Source organism: Rutilus rutilus, assembly GCF_951802725.1.
Source record: "Rutilus rutilus genome assembly, chromosome: 24".
NCBI classification, from domain to species: Eukaryota; Metazoa; Chordata; class Actinopteri; order Cypriniformes; family Leuciscidae; genus Rutilus; species Rutilus rutilus.
Window position 1 is genome coordinate 4,257,535 of NC_140228.1, and position 17,341 is coordinate 4,274,875.

The window sequence follows — 17,341 nt, forward strand, 5'->3', positions numbered from 1 at the left end:
AATGATGATGAAAATTCAGCTTTGATCACAGGAACAAATTACATTTTACAATATATTCACATAGAAATTAGTCATTTTAAATTGTAATAACATTGTATGCAGCTGAATATACCAAAAACACTTTTTCTTTGAGTTTAGAATGTCAGTGTTTAAGAAACATTCATTTATTGAGCACAGATCACCCTCTTTCTCATACGCTCTCAGGTCACTCTCTCATTGGCACACGAACCTCATACTCGAAGCCGATGTAGTCGATGGGGATGGTGTACTTGCGAGCGAAATTCTGAGACACGCCAGTGAGGAACGACTGAGTGAAATAGAACGCAGATACCCAGAACACAGACGGAGGGCCGTTATCAATCCAGTCCTAAAGCACACACACACACACACACACACACACACACAAACACACACACAAAGATGGCCGAACAATTAGAAACTGATTGGTGAGTAGTGCACAATTGGTTTCAATAATCTTAGAGCACACATTGGCTGACCTAGTGTCCTTATTACACCTAGTGCACACTACACACTACAAGAACAGAGCCTCTACTTGGAAAAAAAACCTAAACGTTTTATTATAGCTTCATGCATTCTTTTTTTATCAACAGTTTCATAAAAAAAGCAACATTTTTGAGCAAAAAGTAGAGAAAATAAGACTACAATGTGCATAAGCAATACTTTTATCTCTTGTTTCTGCTTCTTGTTTGCCTGTGTTTTGATCCGGAGATTCTCTACTCTTTCAGAAGATGCCCAATAGCGCCCCCTACCGTATAACACTGAAAACACCTTAGGCCGTGTGTCCACCAAAGCGTTTTTAGCCAGCTGAAAACGCTAGGCGCTCTGCTGAAATCGCCTAGCTATGGGCGCTTGAGAGCGTTTTGGCAGCGTTGTGGTTTTTTTCAGCTGAGACACTTGTTATAATACGGAATATCCACGAAAGTTTTACTATTATCTCATTTCACACATATTTTGTTTCTGCGCTGATTCTATATTAAAATGTCGATACAATGTAACGTATTTTCTCTGGCTCTTGTTTTAAATGATTTTGTTCTGTTATTATGCTTGTTGTTGTCATCTGTTGACGTTGTACAAGCAGAAAGTGGCGGTTGGTCGGTGTGGTATTAGTCCCGCCCCTCCTCCACTGTGATTGGACGGTTGGGTAAAAAGTGACAGTGATGAGCTTATGATTTGTAAGTCGCTTTGGATAAAAGCGTCTGCTAAATGACTAAATGTAAATGTAAATGTAAATTAAAAAAAAACATTTTCATTGCTTGAAATAAAATAAACATTATCTGAAGTAAAATATATGTAAGGGATAATCCACGGCTAGCCATGCATTAAAGGATTTTAATGCACGACGTAGAGGCGAAGAACCACCCGACGCGAAGCGGAGGGTGGTTGCCTCTACGAAGTGCATTAAAATTCTTTAATGCATGGCTAGCCGTGGATTATCCCGCTTATACCTTGGTTATTTGCCAAGTTAAAAATAAGTTAAAGCTGTAACTGATGTTTACAGTGTAATTTTTTAACAGACGTGTAAAAATGACGGTTATTTCTTAAGTTAAGGCTCGTCAGTTCTTGCACTCCGTCCGCTTTAAATAAAGTAGAGCCATCGGATTGCTTTTATTTGAATGAATTCACATTTATTTAAATTCATTATTAAAAGAGAGAGACAGAGAACTGAAGGAGAAGTAACAGAGAGAGAGAGAGAGAGAGAGAGACGTGCGCGAGTTACCTGTGTGCGTCGATCTCTTCTTTAACAGTCCCCTCATTGCTTAAGCATATAGCTAACTTAATGATTCTTTAATGGATTTATGACAATTATTTATGAATGACAGGCAACACTGATACAAATTAAACGATATTCAAAAATCATCGATTTAGCCTACCTAAACGTTTTCATATGCGTCTCTCACTCTGCTTGCAAGTGTATCTGTGTTACTATGGTTACCAATGTAGCGGATTAATTTCGAACTGTAATCAAACTGACTGGAACTACCTGTGCATTAAACGGTTTTACTGCACACCTTCCAGCCAATCAGAATCGAGTATTTAAACAGCCCATGGTATAAATATATTTTTTTTTCAGCTAGTTGTTTCAAAACAAAACAACTAAAATTTGTTTAAATCAAATTGAAAACAGAAAAATATAACAATAAAACCATCTCAAAATATCAATTACAACTATAATAGAACTGTATCTCATTGTTACTGAAAAAGCATTGATGACTACACTATAAAAAAAAAAAATCGAAACTGCACATAAAACAAGGATTATTGGAGTATATTTTACAAGAAAATACTATTTCAGTTGTTCTATAGTTATTTGTGAAATTTACTAGCAATTTCTGAGTGAAGATTGTTTGTACACCACATATTTTCAGTGCAGGTTCACCAGTTGGAAACAATTCACATCATTAAAGGAACATGAGCTTGTGTCTTGTTGTGTGCGTTTGTCTTTAGCCGTTTGACTTGCTCACCTGTAGAAACTGCAGCCTGGCGAGGAAGTCGGACATGTAGCTTCCCAGGGGTTTAAGGGAAGGGTAGGACTTAGCGGCCCATGTGGCCGGCACTTTCCCAACGAGAAGACTGTTGAAGACGTTCTCCAGCTCGGCTGACATCACAACCTGCCCCCGAAGTGCCTTCTGGGTGTTCAGCAGGCTGCTACGCACCACCTTTGACAGCCTATACATTTACATTAATGCATTTAGCAGATGCTTACATCCAAAGCAACTTATATTGCATTCATGGTATACATTTGCTAAGTTCATGCATTATCTGGGAATCAAACCCGCCACAACCTTGGCATTGCTAGCTCTACAGCAGGAATGTTATGATGTATGTGATGTGGGTGACGAATATGTCTGGTACCTGTTGAAGCGAATGAGTTCCTGGCGTAAGACTGTGTTCATCGACTCCTCATACAGGAGTGGGTATTTATTGGTCACCATCTCAATGTCAAAATCACAGGGAAGCTTGGCCAGCATTCCCTCGGCCAGCTCGTCTACCACTTCCTGTGTGGACACAGACAAACGCACTGACAGGAAGAGCAGGTACACAAAACTGTCAATCATTTTTCATTAACGATCCGCCTCCTCCCACCTGTGGAGATTTGGCTCCGCTGCTAGTTTGTCTCGGTAGCGTCAGCAGCACGCCGTCCAACAGCTGATTGGTCTCCTGGTTATCCTTGGTGATATTAGCATTGCTGTGGAGGCCGAAGACCTCGGGTTCAGCACTGATGGGCAGGTTGCGGATGTAGTCCACATAACTCTACATATAAAAGAGATTCATCTTCTGTAGCTCTCAAATCCCCACAAGCCAGTGCTATTTTAGTATCCGTAATATACAAATATACTTAATATTTTTAATTCATTTTTAAATGTTCCTTTTTCATTTCAAATTTTACTCACAGTTTTAGTTTAGTTGTAGTCTATATAGTTTTGTTAATACAATTTTATTAATAAAGTTTATCATTAAATGTATTCGATTTTCTGTTTTTATAAAAAAAATTATTTACATTTTTAGTAATTTGTTTTTTTGCCATTTTAATTCGTTTTTTCTTTGTTGTAGTTTTAGGAATATGTCTACATTAATAAAGTTTATTATTAAATTTATTAAATCTTTATTTTTTATTTATTTTTAACTTAAAAATGAGAAATGCCAAGTAACTGAATAATATCTGAAATAAAATAAGTAAAAAAAAAATATATATATATATATTTCAGTTATTTTAATTATTTTATAATGATGCTTAGTTGTAATTAACTATAATAATTAACTGCCACAAACATGACACCTAAATATGCATCATGGTCCTGGCATGTCTCATAAATGATCATAATTCAGAACATTTTAATGTATGCAATACATCACATGACTTAATTTCTGGGTGAACTATTATTCCATTAAGCATCAGAATGGTTTGTTTGTTTCTTTTGCATAATGAACTGACTTTAGCTGAACAATGACACTGTCTTTTTAAAGCTTCTTCACAGCAGAATTGAATTATGTTTGCATCATTGATCATTAGGGGCTTTCACACCGGGTAGTTCTAGGAACTAGGAACTAGCCACCAGGGTGGTTCCCTGAGAACTAATGGTTCCCTTAGGAACATTTTCCTGGTTGCATTCGCACCGCCAGCAGGAACTCTGAAGTGACGTAAGCCTCGCTTGTTGTTGTGCTAGCTGAGCAGAAATATATAATCATGTTTCTCTTGGTCCCCTCAAAGTTGCGTTGGATTTTCTCCTTAGAGTAAAGGTTAAGAGGCCCATCTATCAGTTTTCCATGTTCGTAGAGTCAGTTTCTGGAGTTAATATGTAGGCTATAATATATATATATTTTAAAAAATGGCGGGTGCTGGTGTTTCGCGTGCGTTCGGCCAATCAGCAGCATACACTAACGTCACGGATAGTTCCTATAGTGCTGGTTTAGACCGACTCTGAAGTAGGAGCTAAATTAGTTCCTCCAAAAGGAGTTCCTAGAGCTAAAATCGTTCCTAGTTCCTGCGGTGCGAACACGCCAAAATCCGGGTACGTTCACCAATAGCTATAGGAACTATGAAAAGGCTCTTCGGGTACAAAAGTCCCTATTATTTGTGTATCACTGTAAAGCAGCTTTGAAACAACCAGTATTGTATAACACGCTATATAAATACAGGTGACTTGACTTGATTTAATGAAGGTGCACAGTGTGAGCGTGTACCTGGTAGGGAGCGTGTGACGGCACATAGTACAGATCTCCCTCACACACACGATACTTGTCCTGTTTAATGAGCTCCCAGCTGTAGAAGATGGAGAGGAGGGACATCAGCAGTCTCCGGTCTTTATCGTCAGTCACCCTCCCACCATAATTACACTCTCCTGCAGAGGACACGAGAAAACATCAGCTCGAGTGTTGTAACAATGCAACTGCGTTTCATCAAATACTGTACATGTTAAGATGTGTTCGTATTGCAAAAAGAAATACTGCCAGTAACTAGCCAGTATTTTTGCATTTTCTGAAGAAAAGAGTAGTGATCACCTATACAAAACTCACCACCATAATGCTAGGGTGTTGCTATGTGATTACTAAGGGGTTCTGAGTGGCTGTTAGCACACTGCTATGTGTTTACTATGATTATCAGGGCGGTTGCTTGCTTAATCACCTGTCAGATACGCGAGGGCCTCCAGTGGAACCTCTTCATACTCGTCCAGGAACATCTGGATCTGACGAATGCTGATTCTCAAGTCAGACTCGTTAAACTCGTATGGAATATTCCAACCTGCAGAGAAAGATGAAGAGAGAAGATTGAACACACATTTAATGCCACAATGAAACCCCCTATAGAAGATATGAATGACATCAGGAAATGAATCTTACAAAATACAGAAGAGTCAACACCCTGGCTCCCAAACACATTTAATGAGCTCACCTAAAGAGTCTGATGAAGAGCATGAAGCTTTAAACATCACATTTGTTTTGGTGAGCTACAGCAACAGTTTACCAACGAGTTTTTTTTTGGATGTGCATGCTTTATTTGATTGTCGGATATTGATTATCACTCTTCATAATAATATCCAGATCATATAGATAAATAGAAGGGAGTTATATTAGACGAGCTTGGTTTAATAATAGTGTTGATAGTTTTTTTTAGGGGAATCAATCTATGAACTTATAGCTGCCTCTGCCTATAAAACTGCCATTTGATTGTGGATGTACAGTATATAATGCATGTTTAGAAAAGATTAGATCCGGTAGACTGATGATAGCATCACAGCAGCTTGTTCTCTAAAGACGGAGGCTAAATTAAATTAAGGATTACAGACAGGAAAGCAAACTGCATTAAAGATACGTAAGGGATACAGATGGAGGTTTCATGTTTCACTTGTATGTTTGATTTGTGACGTGCTTCCTCCCGTTGTTCTTTTCTATTGAAATGCCTAAAATAAAAAATAAAAAAAAGATGCATATCTGACCGAGTGGGCCGAACGTTCTCCTCTCCTGTACCAGAGCGTGGAAGAAACACAGGCCGAACAGCAGCTTCTGCCAGATGTCCTGCTTAGCGGAGCTGTTGAAGAAGGCGGGGTCTGAGATGGGATTGCTGAGGTAAGAACGCAGTAAATTTGCCCTCAGTCCTTTGGGAGGCTCATTCGTCATCTTCACCCCATTCTGCAAAACACTCACTGGAAACTTATCAGATGGTTGACTGGTCAACCACAACCTAAAACACAAAGAGTTTGGGGTTAGGAATATTGGGTAAGTAATTGGGACATTTTTTGTCTCAGAAAAATAGTAAATAATATTTGCATAAATGTTGATTACCACAGAAAAGTATTTACTTTTTTCTCTCTCTATTTTAATCTCATTGTAATTACAGTAATGCAAACATTCATATAATGATACATGTTATTTATAATAATTAACTATTATTTAATTAGTAGGTATACATAATGCTAGTATTTATTTTACTGCATCTATTTTAAGCTGATTTTAAAATAATTTTGTAGGATGATTCGCATAATTGTATTACTGTAATGAGAGTTTAGGGGGAAACGTGCTTAATTGTCATAAAAAAAATAACATCACACTGCAAAAATGTTATGACATGCTTCATTTTAATTTCTTCATTTTTTTTTTCTTTGGATTATGAGATTAAATATGTCCTTTGCATTTAACTTCATGTTTAAATTGTGTGTGATTTGCTTTATTTTGAAACGGCACAATTTTTACCTGAAGCTGGTGTGTGTGTTTTCAGGTGTGATGACCTCCTCGCAAATCTTCTCCAAGCTTGGCATCCAGCTGGTTGCCAGATGACAGTTCTGCAGAACGACCCAGTCGCCGTTGGTCAGCGCGACCTTGATCAGCTGCTCAGCTACTGGACCTTGACCTTGACCGAGAGAGATCGTCTGGGTCTTACTGCCGCCCATGCCCAAGTCATCTGCAAACTTCAGCAGTCCTGAGTAAGACAAAGAGGGAAATAACATCATTTAATTGTAAATGTTTAGGTCTGTGCCGAAACAATCATATACTGCGATTTTATTTCTAATAATATTACAGATTGTCCAGATTTTACATTGGTCTTCAAGACCATCATTTGAGTATCATACAAAACTATTTAAAGTTATTAAAAGTAAAAATGATATGGTAAAGTATATATTTTATGTCAAATAAAACAATAAATTTAAACTTCCATAACTTTTTCATACTTTCATTTTTTGCAGTGCTTTTGCAGAGTGTCTTGAAATAAAATAAACATTAACATTAATAAAATATAATAAAAAAAAACTTTAATTTGAAGTACTAAAACTGAAATAAAAATGTATTACATTAATTAAATCTATATAGACATTTAAAAAATATCTAAAAATGACAAACAAAAAAATACTAAAACTTTAACTAAAATTAAATAAAAACTGATTCAAAATAATAATGAAACCTGTTATAGTATATTACATTTTCAAAACAAAATTACTAATGGTGTACATATATCAGAAGGAACAATACTATATTATAAAAAAGCACAGAAAAGGAACTTCTTTCTATTTCACCTGCTGTAGGGTCTGTTCCTGGAGAGAGGACGAAGATGAGCGGCGAACAGCAGTTGGAATCACTGTAGCTTTCCGCCAGGTCGAAGGTCGGTGGCTCGATGAACGCCCGGCCCATATTGTCCACAATGAACTGCTGTGCCGCCAGCACAAGTTTATCCGGCCTGAAGCAGCGCAGCACCACCATGCGCTCCATGCCCACTACCTCGCACCACTTCCCGGGTAACTCCTCGTCCTGCGGATGACCAGAGTCGTAAATCTGCTTCCATGGCGCAATGTTCTCCTGCACATGCTCAAACAATCCTTTGAGACGGGGAAGTTGGGAAGCACGGACTATTTCGGACCATGATTTGTCTGAAAGCCACTCCGGGGCTGGGTTGGGGAACGGGTTTTCCAGAGCAACGCCTCCTGTGAGAAGGAAGCGCCAGACGATGTCGTCGACCTGACCTTTTCCCTGCATGATGCCAACGGTCAAAAGCAAGGAGAACAGCAGCTTGTCCTTCTCGAACAGAGAGCGGCACACGTTGTAGTAAACGCGCATGGTGAAGTGATCTAGGATGTTGGCTATGCGGGTCTGTAGGTCGTCGCTAGGTGTGCTGTGAGCAATGGAGTGCAGGTACAGGTTGATGAACCACGTGAGAGAGTATTGGTACATGGGATCGATGTTCGCCAAATCTGAGATGCAGAAGAACAGAATGGACGAGTGTTCTGCAACCGGCCGATAACCCATTCGCGTTTCGTCAATCTCATTTTCAGTCACGATTGCGATCTTCTGCTTCTCGGATATCTCTTCTGACAGCACCTTAGATGATGAGAGGACCTTAATGGCAGCCTCGTCCTCTAGGATGTTCCCTTCAGAGGAAGAAAGAACCTCCAGGATTTGGTTCTCGATCTCCTTCAGCTGTTTATTACTGGCTGCACTTTCGAGAATCAGCTGATTTTTCTTCTCCTCGAGTTCTGGTTTCTCTTTGGCGGCGACGAGCCCCAGCAGCTGATCTTCGAGACCCAACGGCGTGATCATGAAGTTCAACAGACACACTTTGACCGCCACCTCCGGCAAGTAATGCGGATTCCTCAACCCTGTTGTTATGTAGAACCGGAAGTCGGCTGAATATTCCACGGTGTTCTCGCCCAGTTTCATATATTCCACGCCCTGCTGCTTAAAGGTCTGTTTCAGGAGAACCGGCTCTAAAACTGCGTCCAGCTCCTCGCCGACATTCTCCAGGAGGACCGGTGTGCCAAACTGAATGGCGTTCTCGAGGGTACGGATGTAGTTGCCATCTGAGAGCTTGATGACAGAGAGTTTGTTAGCCTTGTTCATGTTTTTGATCCACTTGTTGGCCTGGCCCTGAGGGTCGATCATGAGTGGCCAACGGCGAGAGTTTGAGACGATGATTCCGTTATCGGTGGAAAACGAGTCCACGGGTAATCCAGAGATCTGCCACGAACGGATCGACACCTGGTTTCCGAGAGTGTTGCTAAGCGTGAAGTCCTTTGAACATGGCACCATCTTCTCACTGCACAGCTCGTGCCATTTCCGCTGACACTCCACGCGATAATCGACGGTGAATGCTCCAAGATACGACACTGTAGCCGAGGACAAAAGCACGTCGCCGGTCAAGTTGGTGTATTTGATGCCGAGGAGCCGCGCAGCCTCTGTCCATCTGTCTTTTTCTCCTCCCAGGCCACCGATTAGTTTTTCAGCTCGTATTAGCTTCTGGGAACAGAGCTCGATGTTTGCTTCTAGGTCTTTTTTCTTCTGTATCATCCCTTCGAACGTGTCATTTAATGCCTGCAGACGATCCTCCACCTCCTTCAGTTCGGCACGTTTTATGGTTAACATCTGCATCTGCACAGCTAGCTCGTCTTCTGCTTCTTTTAATTTCTCTTTCTTGGGGGCGACAACCTTGGCCACACGCTCATACACTTCCAAGGCACGCACCCACTTGCAAAGCCCCTCGCAGGCAGAAGACACGCTTTTGATTATTGAGGGCTGAAAGTCTGGGTGGTCTATAAACTTTTCTCTGATTTTCTTGATGTTAGCGGCAGGTATGTTGTCCTTGTTGAATGTTTTGAGGCTCTCAAGGAACTTCATATCACTTAGAAGCTTCTTAGATGGCCCCCAGAAGTCTTCAACCATCTTACCTGTGTAAATAAAGCAAATAAAAAAAGATAACAGAATAGCTAAAGATGCTGGCAAAATGGTGATCTTAGCTGGTTTAATGTGACCTTCAACCAATGCAGTGTTCAGGAGAGACAAAAATCATTCTCATACCTGATCCACCAGGGTCTTGTTTCCTCTCTGGTTTAATTCCCTTCATGACACAGATGGATTCCATGACGAGTTTGACGGGACCAGGCGGATTCTGCATTGTCTTCAGGACAGTAATATCAGCCGGCTTCAGTGTGTCTAGAGCAGAAAGAGCCGCTTCCAGCGCTGGCATCGCCTCTGCAAGATCCCCCTCACACTCATCCTATCAGACAATAAATTAATTGATTTAAACTCCTCAATCATAGCTTTAGCAAAGTGTCTACCTCATCTCACAAACCACCGCATCCTATGCTCAAATTTAGGGCAGCACAATATATCGAAATATATATATCGCAATATGCATATCGCAACGGCTTGCAATAACTGGGGCCATGAGCAAAAGACTTGGCTGAATAACTTTTGTAGCTTTAATAAGAATCAGTATATATTTAATTCACACAGTGAAAACTAAGCAGTGTTTTATTTTTATTATTCAGTTTCTGTTGTTAAATAACCCTAATGTAGGATAACCTGAAACCCTGAACCCCATGGTTTACACTGATGTTAAAATAACACTTCTTATGCTACAGTAAAACACTGATGTTCACTTTCAGAAGTTGTAGAGATGTTTTCTTGTCACAAAAAGAATGTGAAACACGTATGTAGGTTATATAATTTTAAATATATTTTAAAGATAATTTAAGTTAATTTGACACACTTTAAGCATTATCGTATCGCATATCGAATATCGCATAATTTAATGAGTTATCGCATATCGCATTTTTCTTCAATATCGTGCAGCCCTACAAATGTGCTAACCACTTTCCCAGTCCCCTCAATTGAAGCAGTGCATCTAGTCCACCAAGACCATTCCAGCCTTGTAAATTCCTACATCTATTTTTTTTTTTTTTAATGCACTTTCTAATTAAACTCATCAAGTGGATAAAAAAGACTGAAGGAACATGAAAAAATCTGTATTGTTTTTATCACTTGCTTTGAGGCCGTAACACACTCTAAAAAAGTATGCATAAGTACAAGCTTTGCAATTCGGCACTCCAGTCAAGTCACATCAAGTTCAATTATATATAACTTTTTTGTTTTGTTTTTACGATAGATTGTTTTAAAGCAAGCAGCTTTACAGTATTACACATGAACAGAGGTGTCAAGTAACGAAGTACAAATACTTTGTTACCTTACTTAAGTAGAAATTTGGGGTATCTATACTTTACTGGAGTAATTATTTTTCAGACGACTTTTTACTTCTACTCCTTACATTTTCACGCAATTATCTGTACTTTCTACTCCTTACATTTTAAAAATAGCCTCGTTACTCCTATTTAATTTCGGCTTGTTTTCATTCCGGCTTGTCGTCGTTAAAAAAAATTGGCCAATTACACAAACGATTCAGATCTGAGTCCCGCCTCCTGAATACACATCGCTAAACTGATTGGCGTTGTGGTGTCTTTCTAACTTGTGAGAGGCTGTAGTCACATTTGGTTGTGTGAAGCGCCAAAACTACTCCGAAGGAAACCTAGATGCGGTAAGCAAGGGAGAAATCGGGGCAAATCGTGTCAAATGATTGAGAGAGAGAGAAAGAGAGAGAGAGAGAGAGAGAGCTTTAATTGCATTTTTTTTCCTTACATTACTTTTACTTTTATACTTTTAGTAGTTTTGAAACAAGTACTTTTATACTTTAACTTGAGTAAAAAGCTTGAGTTGATACTTCAACTTCTACAGAAGTCTTTTTAAACCCTAGTATCTATACTTCTACCTGAGTAATGAATGTGAATACTTTTGACACCTCTGCACATGAAAAACAGTGTCACTTTCATCACAAACATGATGACAGGTCAATTAACTTATTTGAAACTGTTTTTTCCTCAATGACAAAGGTTCCTGGAATAAGACTGTATTGTACATGCATTGTGTTATAAATTGCATTTTAATATATTTTTTATTTCTACATTTCTAATACATGAAATCGATTTGAAATTCGCCTTTGGCTAAGCCACACCCTAGAATGTAGATTGACCAATCACAGCGCAGCCAAGAACGAGCTCCCACAGAGGTCCGACACTTTTTCACAGCGCTCCATTGACTTTAACACAGGCATCTCATATTTTTGGCCTCGGCAGGCTATTACCATCGTAGTTTTATCAAAAATATGGTTAAACGTTGTGCCTGGGGCATTTGTAACACAGATACACGTTTCCCAGGGAGGGGGGTGTCCGTTTTTTTCCCTTCCCAAAACCGAAGTCAAAGTGCCGTCTTTGGATTAAACTGTGTGGACGTCCTCACAGTCAGCTAAACCCCTCAAGGATCAACAAGCACACTTTTGTGTGCTTTAGGTACATTTTGCTTTTAACCTTACTGTGAAGTTATACTAGTTAGACAGTTTTATGCTGTTTAGGTTTTGATTTCGGTTCTCTACCCTAATTAATGAAGAATCAAGGTGCTAGCAAGCAAGCTTAGCGATAGTTTAGTTATCACGTAAGTCAGGATTGTATGTTTTGACTAGAGGCTGGATGTTAGCTAACTTTGTTATTCAAGATACAAACACCTAACGTTAATGTTACAGACACGCTGTTGTGGTAGTTTTGAAGGTGACTAACGTTACCGCCACCGTGTTGACACAGTCGAACAATATGAAGTTGTCGGACGTAGCAACAGTAACTAAGGGGGGCGGGGCTTAGCCAAAGGTGAATTGGGTTTGCATTCAGACACCTGCATGGATTATTTTAGTGAGTTACCTTATTTTCCCATCCGTTACCTTAATCGCTTTAGCAGCAGCTGCTGCATCATTGGCGACTTTCTCATCGGCACTGACAAGCTTTTTCTTAGCATCCACCTCAACGGTCTCTTTTTCTATCTTCACCATCATCTGATCAGTCTGCTTTGCGGTCTCGATTAGTTCTGGCTGTAGAGCTGTGAGCTCCTGCTGCATGACTGCTACCTGCACATCACACATACATATACAGCGCTGTCAACATCAATATATTCATGACTAATAACTATGTACATTATCAAAAAATGGGCTCTCATTGATTAAAAAAAAAATCACAATGATTTAAAAAAATCTCGATTTACTGAAATCTACATTATTTATCTGAGACCACCTGTGAAAATGGTTCTATTTTACATTTTGAATTGATATTGAAAATCAAATATTTACCATTTAAATAAGATTATATAGAACAGAGAAGCAGATGAACATAATGAAATCTACAGAGAGTGTTATGAAGTGACAGGTAAAGCATTCACATTTTCTGTCTCACCTGAGAAGCAGCAAAGTCAAGTTTCTGCAAGCCGATGATGTAGCGATTCTTGAGCTCGTTCACCTCGTTGCGTTTGGAACTGAGCAAGGCTTTATAGGTCAGGATGAGCTCCAGGTAAGAAGTAGGAGTGACGTAATTATGTCTGCGCAGCTGGGAGTAATAGCGCTCGGACATCTCTCGCACACTCTCCTGGAACGTTTTACACATTTCCACCACCCTGAGAATAATGCAAAAGCAGACAATGTGAGCCTTTATATTTCAATACTATCATTTGTTAAAGGTAATCAAATCTGGCTTATGACCGCACTCTATCCTGGTGTTGTCTTCCAGGTCCAGGTCCTCAAGGAACTTGTTGGCAACCATTTCCAGAGCATCTTTGGGCCAGGCCTGAAACCAGTCTATGGTGCAGCAGTTGATCAGAGACGGGAACATCCTGAGACGATTGCGGAAGCCTTCACCTATTGGGCTCATTGCTATTGGGACAAACATGCATACAGTTTACAAATAAAAATAACTATATACAGTATATAAATACAGTATAAATAACTTATAATTGTGATAATTGACAATACATAAATACCATTATAATATATAGATAAATATACACTATTTTCTATACAGTATAAATATATAATTAGTATACTATTATTATATAAAATAACATAATATATAAATGATATGATATATAAATATATTTACTAAATAAACAAACAATAAAATAACATATACTTTATTTTTATATAATTTATAAAAGTGTATAGTGTTCTTCTTTCGTGTATACGTTAATTTGCTATCTTGGCCAGTAAAAGCGACCTCTCAGAGAGGTTTCTGTCCTGGTTAAATAAAAAATATGATATAAAATATGATATAATATAAACAGTACCGAGAACTATATGAAGATTGGCTTTAACTTTGTCGATAAAGAAGTTGTACATGGAGAGTGGTGTGACGTCAATCTTCTTCCCTTCCATTTGGGCAATTCCCTGCATTTTGTCTATGATGTCCGCACGCTCGTCCGCTGGGAAGATGTTTGGCACGTCTCCTGTGTTCAGCAGCATGTTGATGTCCTCGACGAAGGCTTCATCCTTGATCTGGTTGTCGCTAAAGAGAAATGTTGTTTTCTTCCCCTCTATCCCTGCTTTAAGCATCAAGTGCTTTAGATTGTCACGCCAGTCCGACATGCTGTAGTTCTTGGTCAGTTCGATCTGAAACAGCTCGTAGTCATTGATGAAGGTGGCAAGTTTGGTGGTGCTCTGTCGCCCTGATCCGCCGATACCCACCAGCAGCAGGTGACCGTTGTCTTGTTTCAGCACACGGCAGATTCGTGAGATGTGTTCGATGGCGAACTGAAACATGACAAGGTTCATGGGTGCTTTGCTGATGTTATTGAACTCCCTGAGGTAGAAATCCATCACCTCGGTTAACGTGCTTAGATCTGCGATCTCGTCATACGGTTTATTGGCCGAGTCTGGTTTGGCGTAGTCACCAAAAAACAGGCTGCGAATGCTGTCATCTTCGACATTACCAGACAGAGTGAGATGACAGAGAACCTGGACAGGTGAAAAGAAACACGTGAATACATCTGTAGAAAATCATCTAAAGCAAAGTGTAGAATAAAAAATAAAAAATACTAGATAACCAGATCTATTTTATTTAAAATAATTAATTGCAAATTGCACAGGTCATATTTTAACTCAAATTTAAAAGGTATGTTTGCATAAATAAAAATGTTTTATTATTATAGATAAATTATTTAAAAAATACTGTGGTTTAAATCTAATTGTCTTTAAAAAAGAAAACGTGTATAATTAAATAAAATGATCATTTATTTATTTAAAATCATTTGATGTTGTGGGAGGCAAAATATGACTACGTATCTATTACCTTGTGAATGGTTTGTTTGAAATACGCAAATGTCCTCTCTTTAACAATGTTAAAAAATGTCTCTCTATCATCATTATCAACCAGTCGGTCGTAAAACACACGATAGATCTCATGGATCCACAACCGGATCAGCTTATCTCCTTCCTGATGAAAAAAAGAAGCACAAAACTAAACTCAGATTCTGTAAACTATTTAGTGTATTTACTTAGCCTATATACGTGTGTGCATTTACCTGCATGTGCGTCGATGGGCAGAGCATTACGCCCCTAATCACCCTCGCGAAATCACGCAGGTTAAAAATATAATGAGATTTAGACGGTGTTGGGAGGAAACTCTCGATCGCATCCTTGTACACAGCCATAGTCGCTTGAACCATGATTTTACCCAACCTACAACAAATACACACACACAGACATGTTTAATCTCGTTTCTTTTGCCAAACAGTGGTTACAAGAACAAATCTTCAAATGTTTGGCTTGTAAATGTGCTTGTGCTATTTGTATTCTAAATATATGGCACTAAAATATTGGTTTGATCTTTTTATTTATATATATAATACAATCACATTGAGACACTTTTAAGTTTGGACTTGAGTGTCTAAATACATTTTTTGGGGCCACTTTACAACAACAACAGATTCAACACACACCTGTAGAACGAGGCATCAAAACCATTGCTGAAGTGCCAGTCTGTGATGGATGTGAAGATGTTCCCTAGAGTCTCATCATCAAATGTGTCGATTGATATAATGTTTAGGTGACGTGTCAATCGCCCTGTGAGGGAAGAAAGACACAAAACAGTGACAAAGAAGAAACTGACTAAGGCTAATATTGTTATAAGCATTTAGGATCAGACATTTACCTGTAATGTCATTTCTCCCTCCACCAGGGGGCCCCATAGCAGACATAAACAGCACATCCTCAATGTCCAATCTGGATGTGTCTTTTTTATCATACCAATGATGATGATCGATCCACTGCCGCAGCAATTCAATGGGCGGCTGAGCACCGTATATCTCTTTTGCAGGCATGTTCAGATCATCTACAGGAAGTTTTACAATAGCAAAGACCGTTTTAATCTCTGCTAGGTCACAAAATTAAAGGAAAGTAGTAGAATATTTATAAAAGTTTATTTATAACTTATTCCTCCGGTTTCACAGACACAGCTTAAGTCTAGACCCACACTAAAATGCATGTTTGAACTGTTTTTACTGAAAGCAACTATCTTAAAATATGTCAGTGATATTGTTTTGACTCAAAATCCACACCAGTAATGTTTTTTTTTTCCTAAGGCATGTTTATAAAAGCTACTTAATTGTCCTAATTTAAATTAGGCCTAATCCTGGCTTAATCTAAGCCTTGTCTGCTAAGCCGGGTCATTGTCAAAGAACATAATATGTGGCACGCTGTAATTTAATTAGAATTGTTTTACAACTCGTATACAAAAAAATGTATTTGTAAAAAGAACAGAAATGTTTACACTAATACAAAGAGCTGTGCCAATACAATCATATATTGTGACTACCTTTCTCATGTAATTGCATCCATACCTTTTGATATCTTTATGTATTTATTTCTTTATCAGTGCATTAATTAATTCTCTAGAGATCAGTTAATGAAGCAGATGTACATCAGCACAAACTTAAACTACTATTTTGCAGGGAAATGTTTTCAGAACTTGTGTAACTATTATATTTACAGCATTAGTGACAGCAATGCCTTAGCTTAGTCAATCAGTGTTTGTACCAGATCTAGTTCTTACCAACATAGATAATGCATTTCTTCCCCATCGGCGGGCCAAACACGCCCTTGCGGCGGCGGTCCAGCTTGGACATGATGATGTCCTGGGTTTGGTTGGCAGAGGTGCGGGCGGAGAAGTTGATGCAGATGGGAGTGTAGCGCTCCTTCGGGAGCGACATCAGGAAGTTGTTGTTGATCACAGACTTGCCGGTTCCTGTGGGTCCCACAATCAGCACGGGCACTTCATGTGACAGGTACGTCCTGAGGAAGAAGAGCTGCCGTGACGTTTCTGCCGTGGGTATGATAAGATCAGACACCTGAGAGAGAGACAGAGACATCACAAAAAGAGAGTAACTTTACACTGTGAATGTGTGTGATGTGAATTTTTCCCTTCGATTCATTCACCCCTGGTAGACAGTGATCTGGGCCATCACTAATGTCCTCTACAGGCTTACTTTAAGAATATATTTAGAATTAGTTTTCAGACTTTCCAATAAGGTTTCATTTGTTAACATGAACAAACAATGAACAACATAGTTTTTTATTAACTAACATTAACAATGGTTTATAAATGCTGTAAAAAAATATATATTGCTCGTTGTTAGCTCATGTTAGTTAATGCAGTAACTAATGTTAATAAATTAGACCTTATTTCAAAGTGTTACC

At 38.9% G+C, this 17,341-nt stretch overlaps 1 protein-coding gene and 1 gene segment (V, D, J or C); both read right to left on the reverse strand.

Moving 5' to 3' along the window:
* LOC311284461 (Ig kappa chain V-III region MOPC 63-like) overlaps positions 1-17,341 on the reverse strand; it is a 945,935-nt gene that overhangs the window by 84,139 nt on the left and 844,455 nt on the right.
* Positions 1-17,341, reverse strand: part of dnah3 (dynein axonemal heavy chain 3) — a gene marked incomplete at its 5' end in the record, with an annotated part of 47,182 nt that overhangs the window by 733 nt on the left and 29,108 nt on the right. The window contains 19 exons of the mRNA XM_084398794.1: positions 230-367; positions 2,484-2,688; positions 2,875-3,017; positions 3,106-3,273; positions 4,705-4,862; positions 5,147-5,263; positions 5,958-6,202; positions 6,712-6,937; positions 7,530-9,671; positions 9,802-10,000; positions 12,548-12,730; positions 13,053-13,269; positions 13,360-13,525; positions 13,936-14,602; positions 14,937-15,080; positions 15,169-15,325; positions 15,586-15,709; positions 15,798-15,977; positions 16,698-16,992. Of these exons, the coding sequence (XP_084254920.1) occupies positions 230-367; positions 2,484-2,688; positions 2,875-3,017; positions 3,106-3,273; positions 4,705-4,862; positions 5,147-5,263; positions 5,958-6,202; positions 6,712-6,937; positions 7,530-9,671; positions 9,802-10,000; positions 12,548-12,730; positions 13,053-13,269; positions 13,360-13,525; positions 13,936-14,602; positions 14,937-15,080; positions 15,169-15,325; positions 15,586-15,709; positions 15,798-15,977; positions 16,698-16,992 (5,874 nt within the window). The remainder of the gene's footprint in view (positions 1-229; positions 368-2,483; positions 2,689-2,874; positions 3,018-3,105; positions 3,274-4,704; positions 4,863-5,146; positions 5,264-5,957; positions 6,203-6,711; positions 6,938-7,529; positions 9,672-9,801; positions 10,001-12,547; positions 12,731-13,052; positions 13,270-13,359; positions 13,526-13,935; positions 14,603-14,936; positions 15,081-15,168; positions 15,326-15,585; positions 15,710-15,797; positions 15,978-16,697; positions 16,993-17,341) is intronic.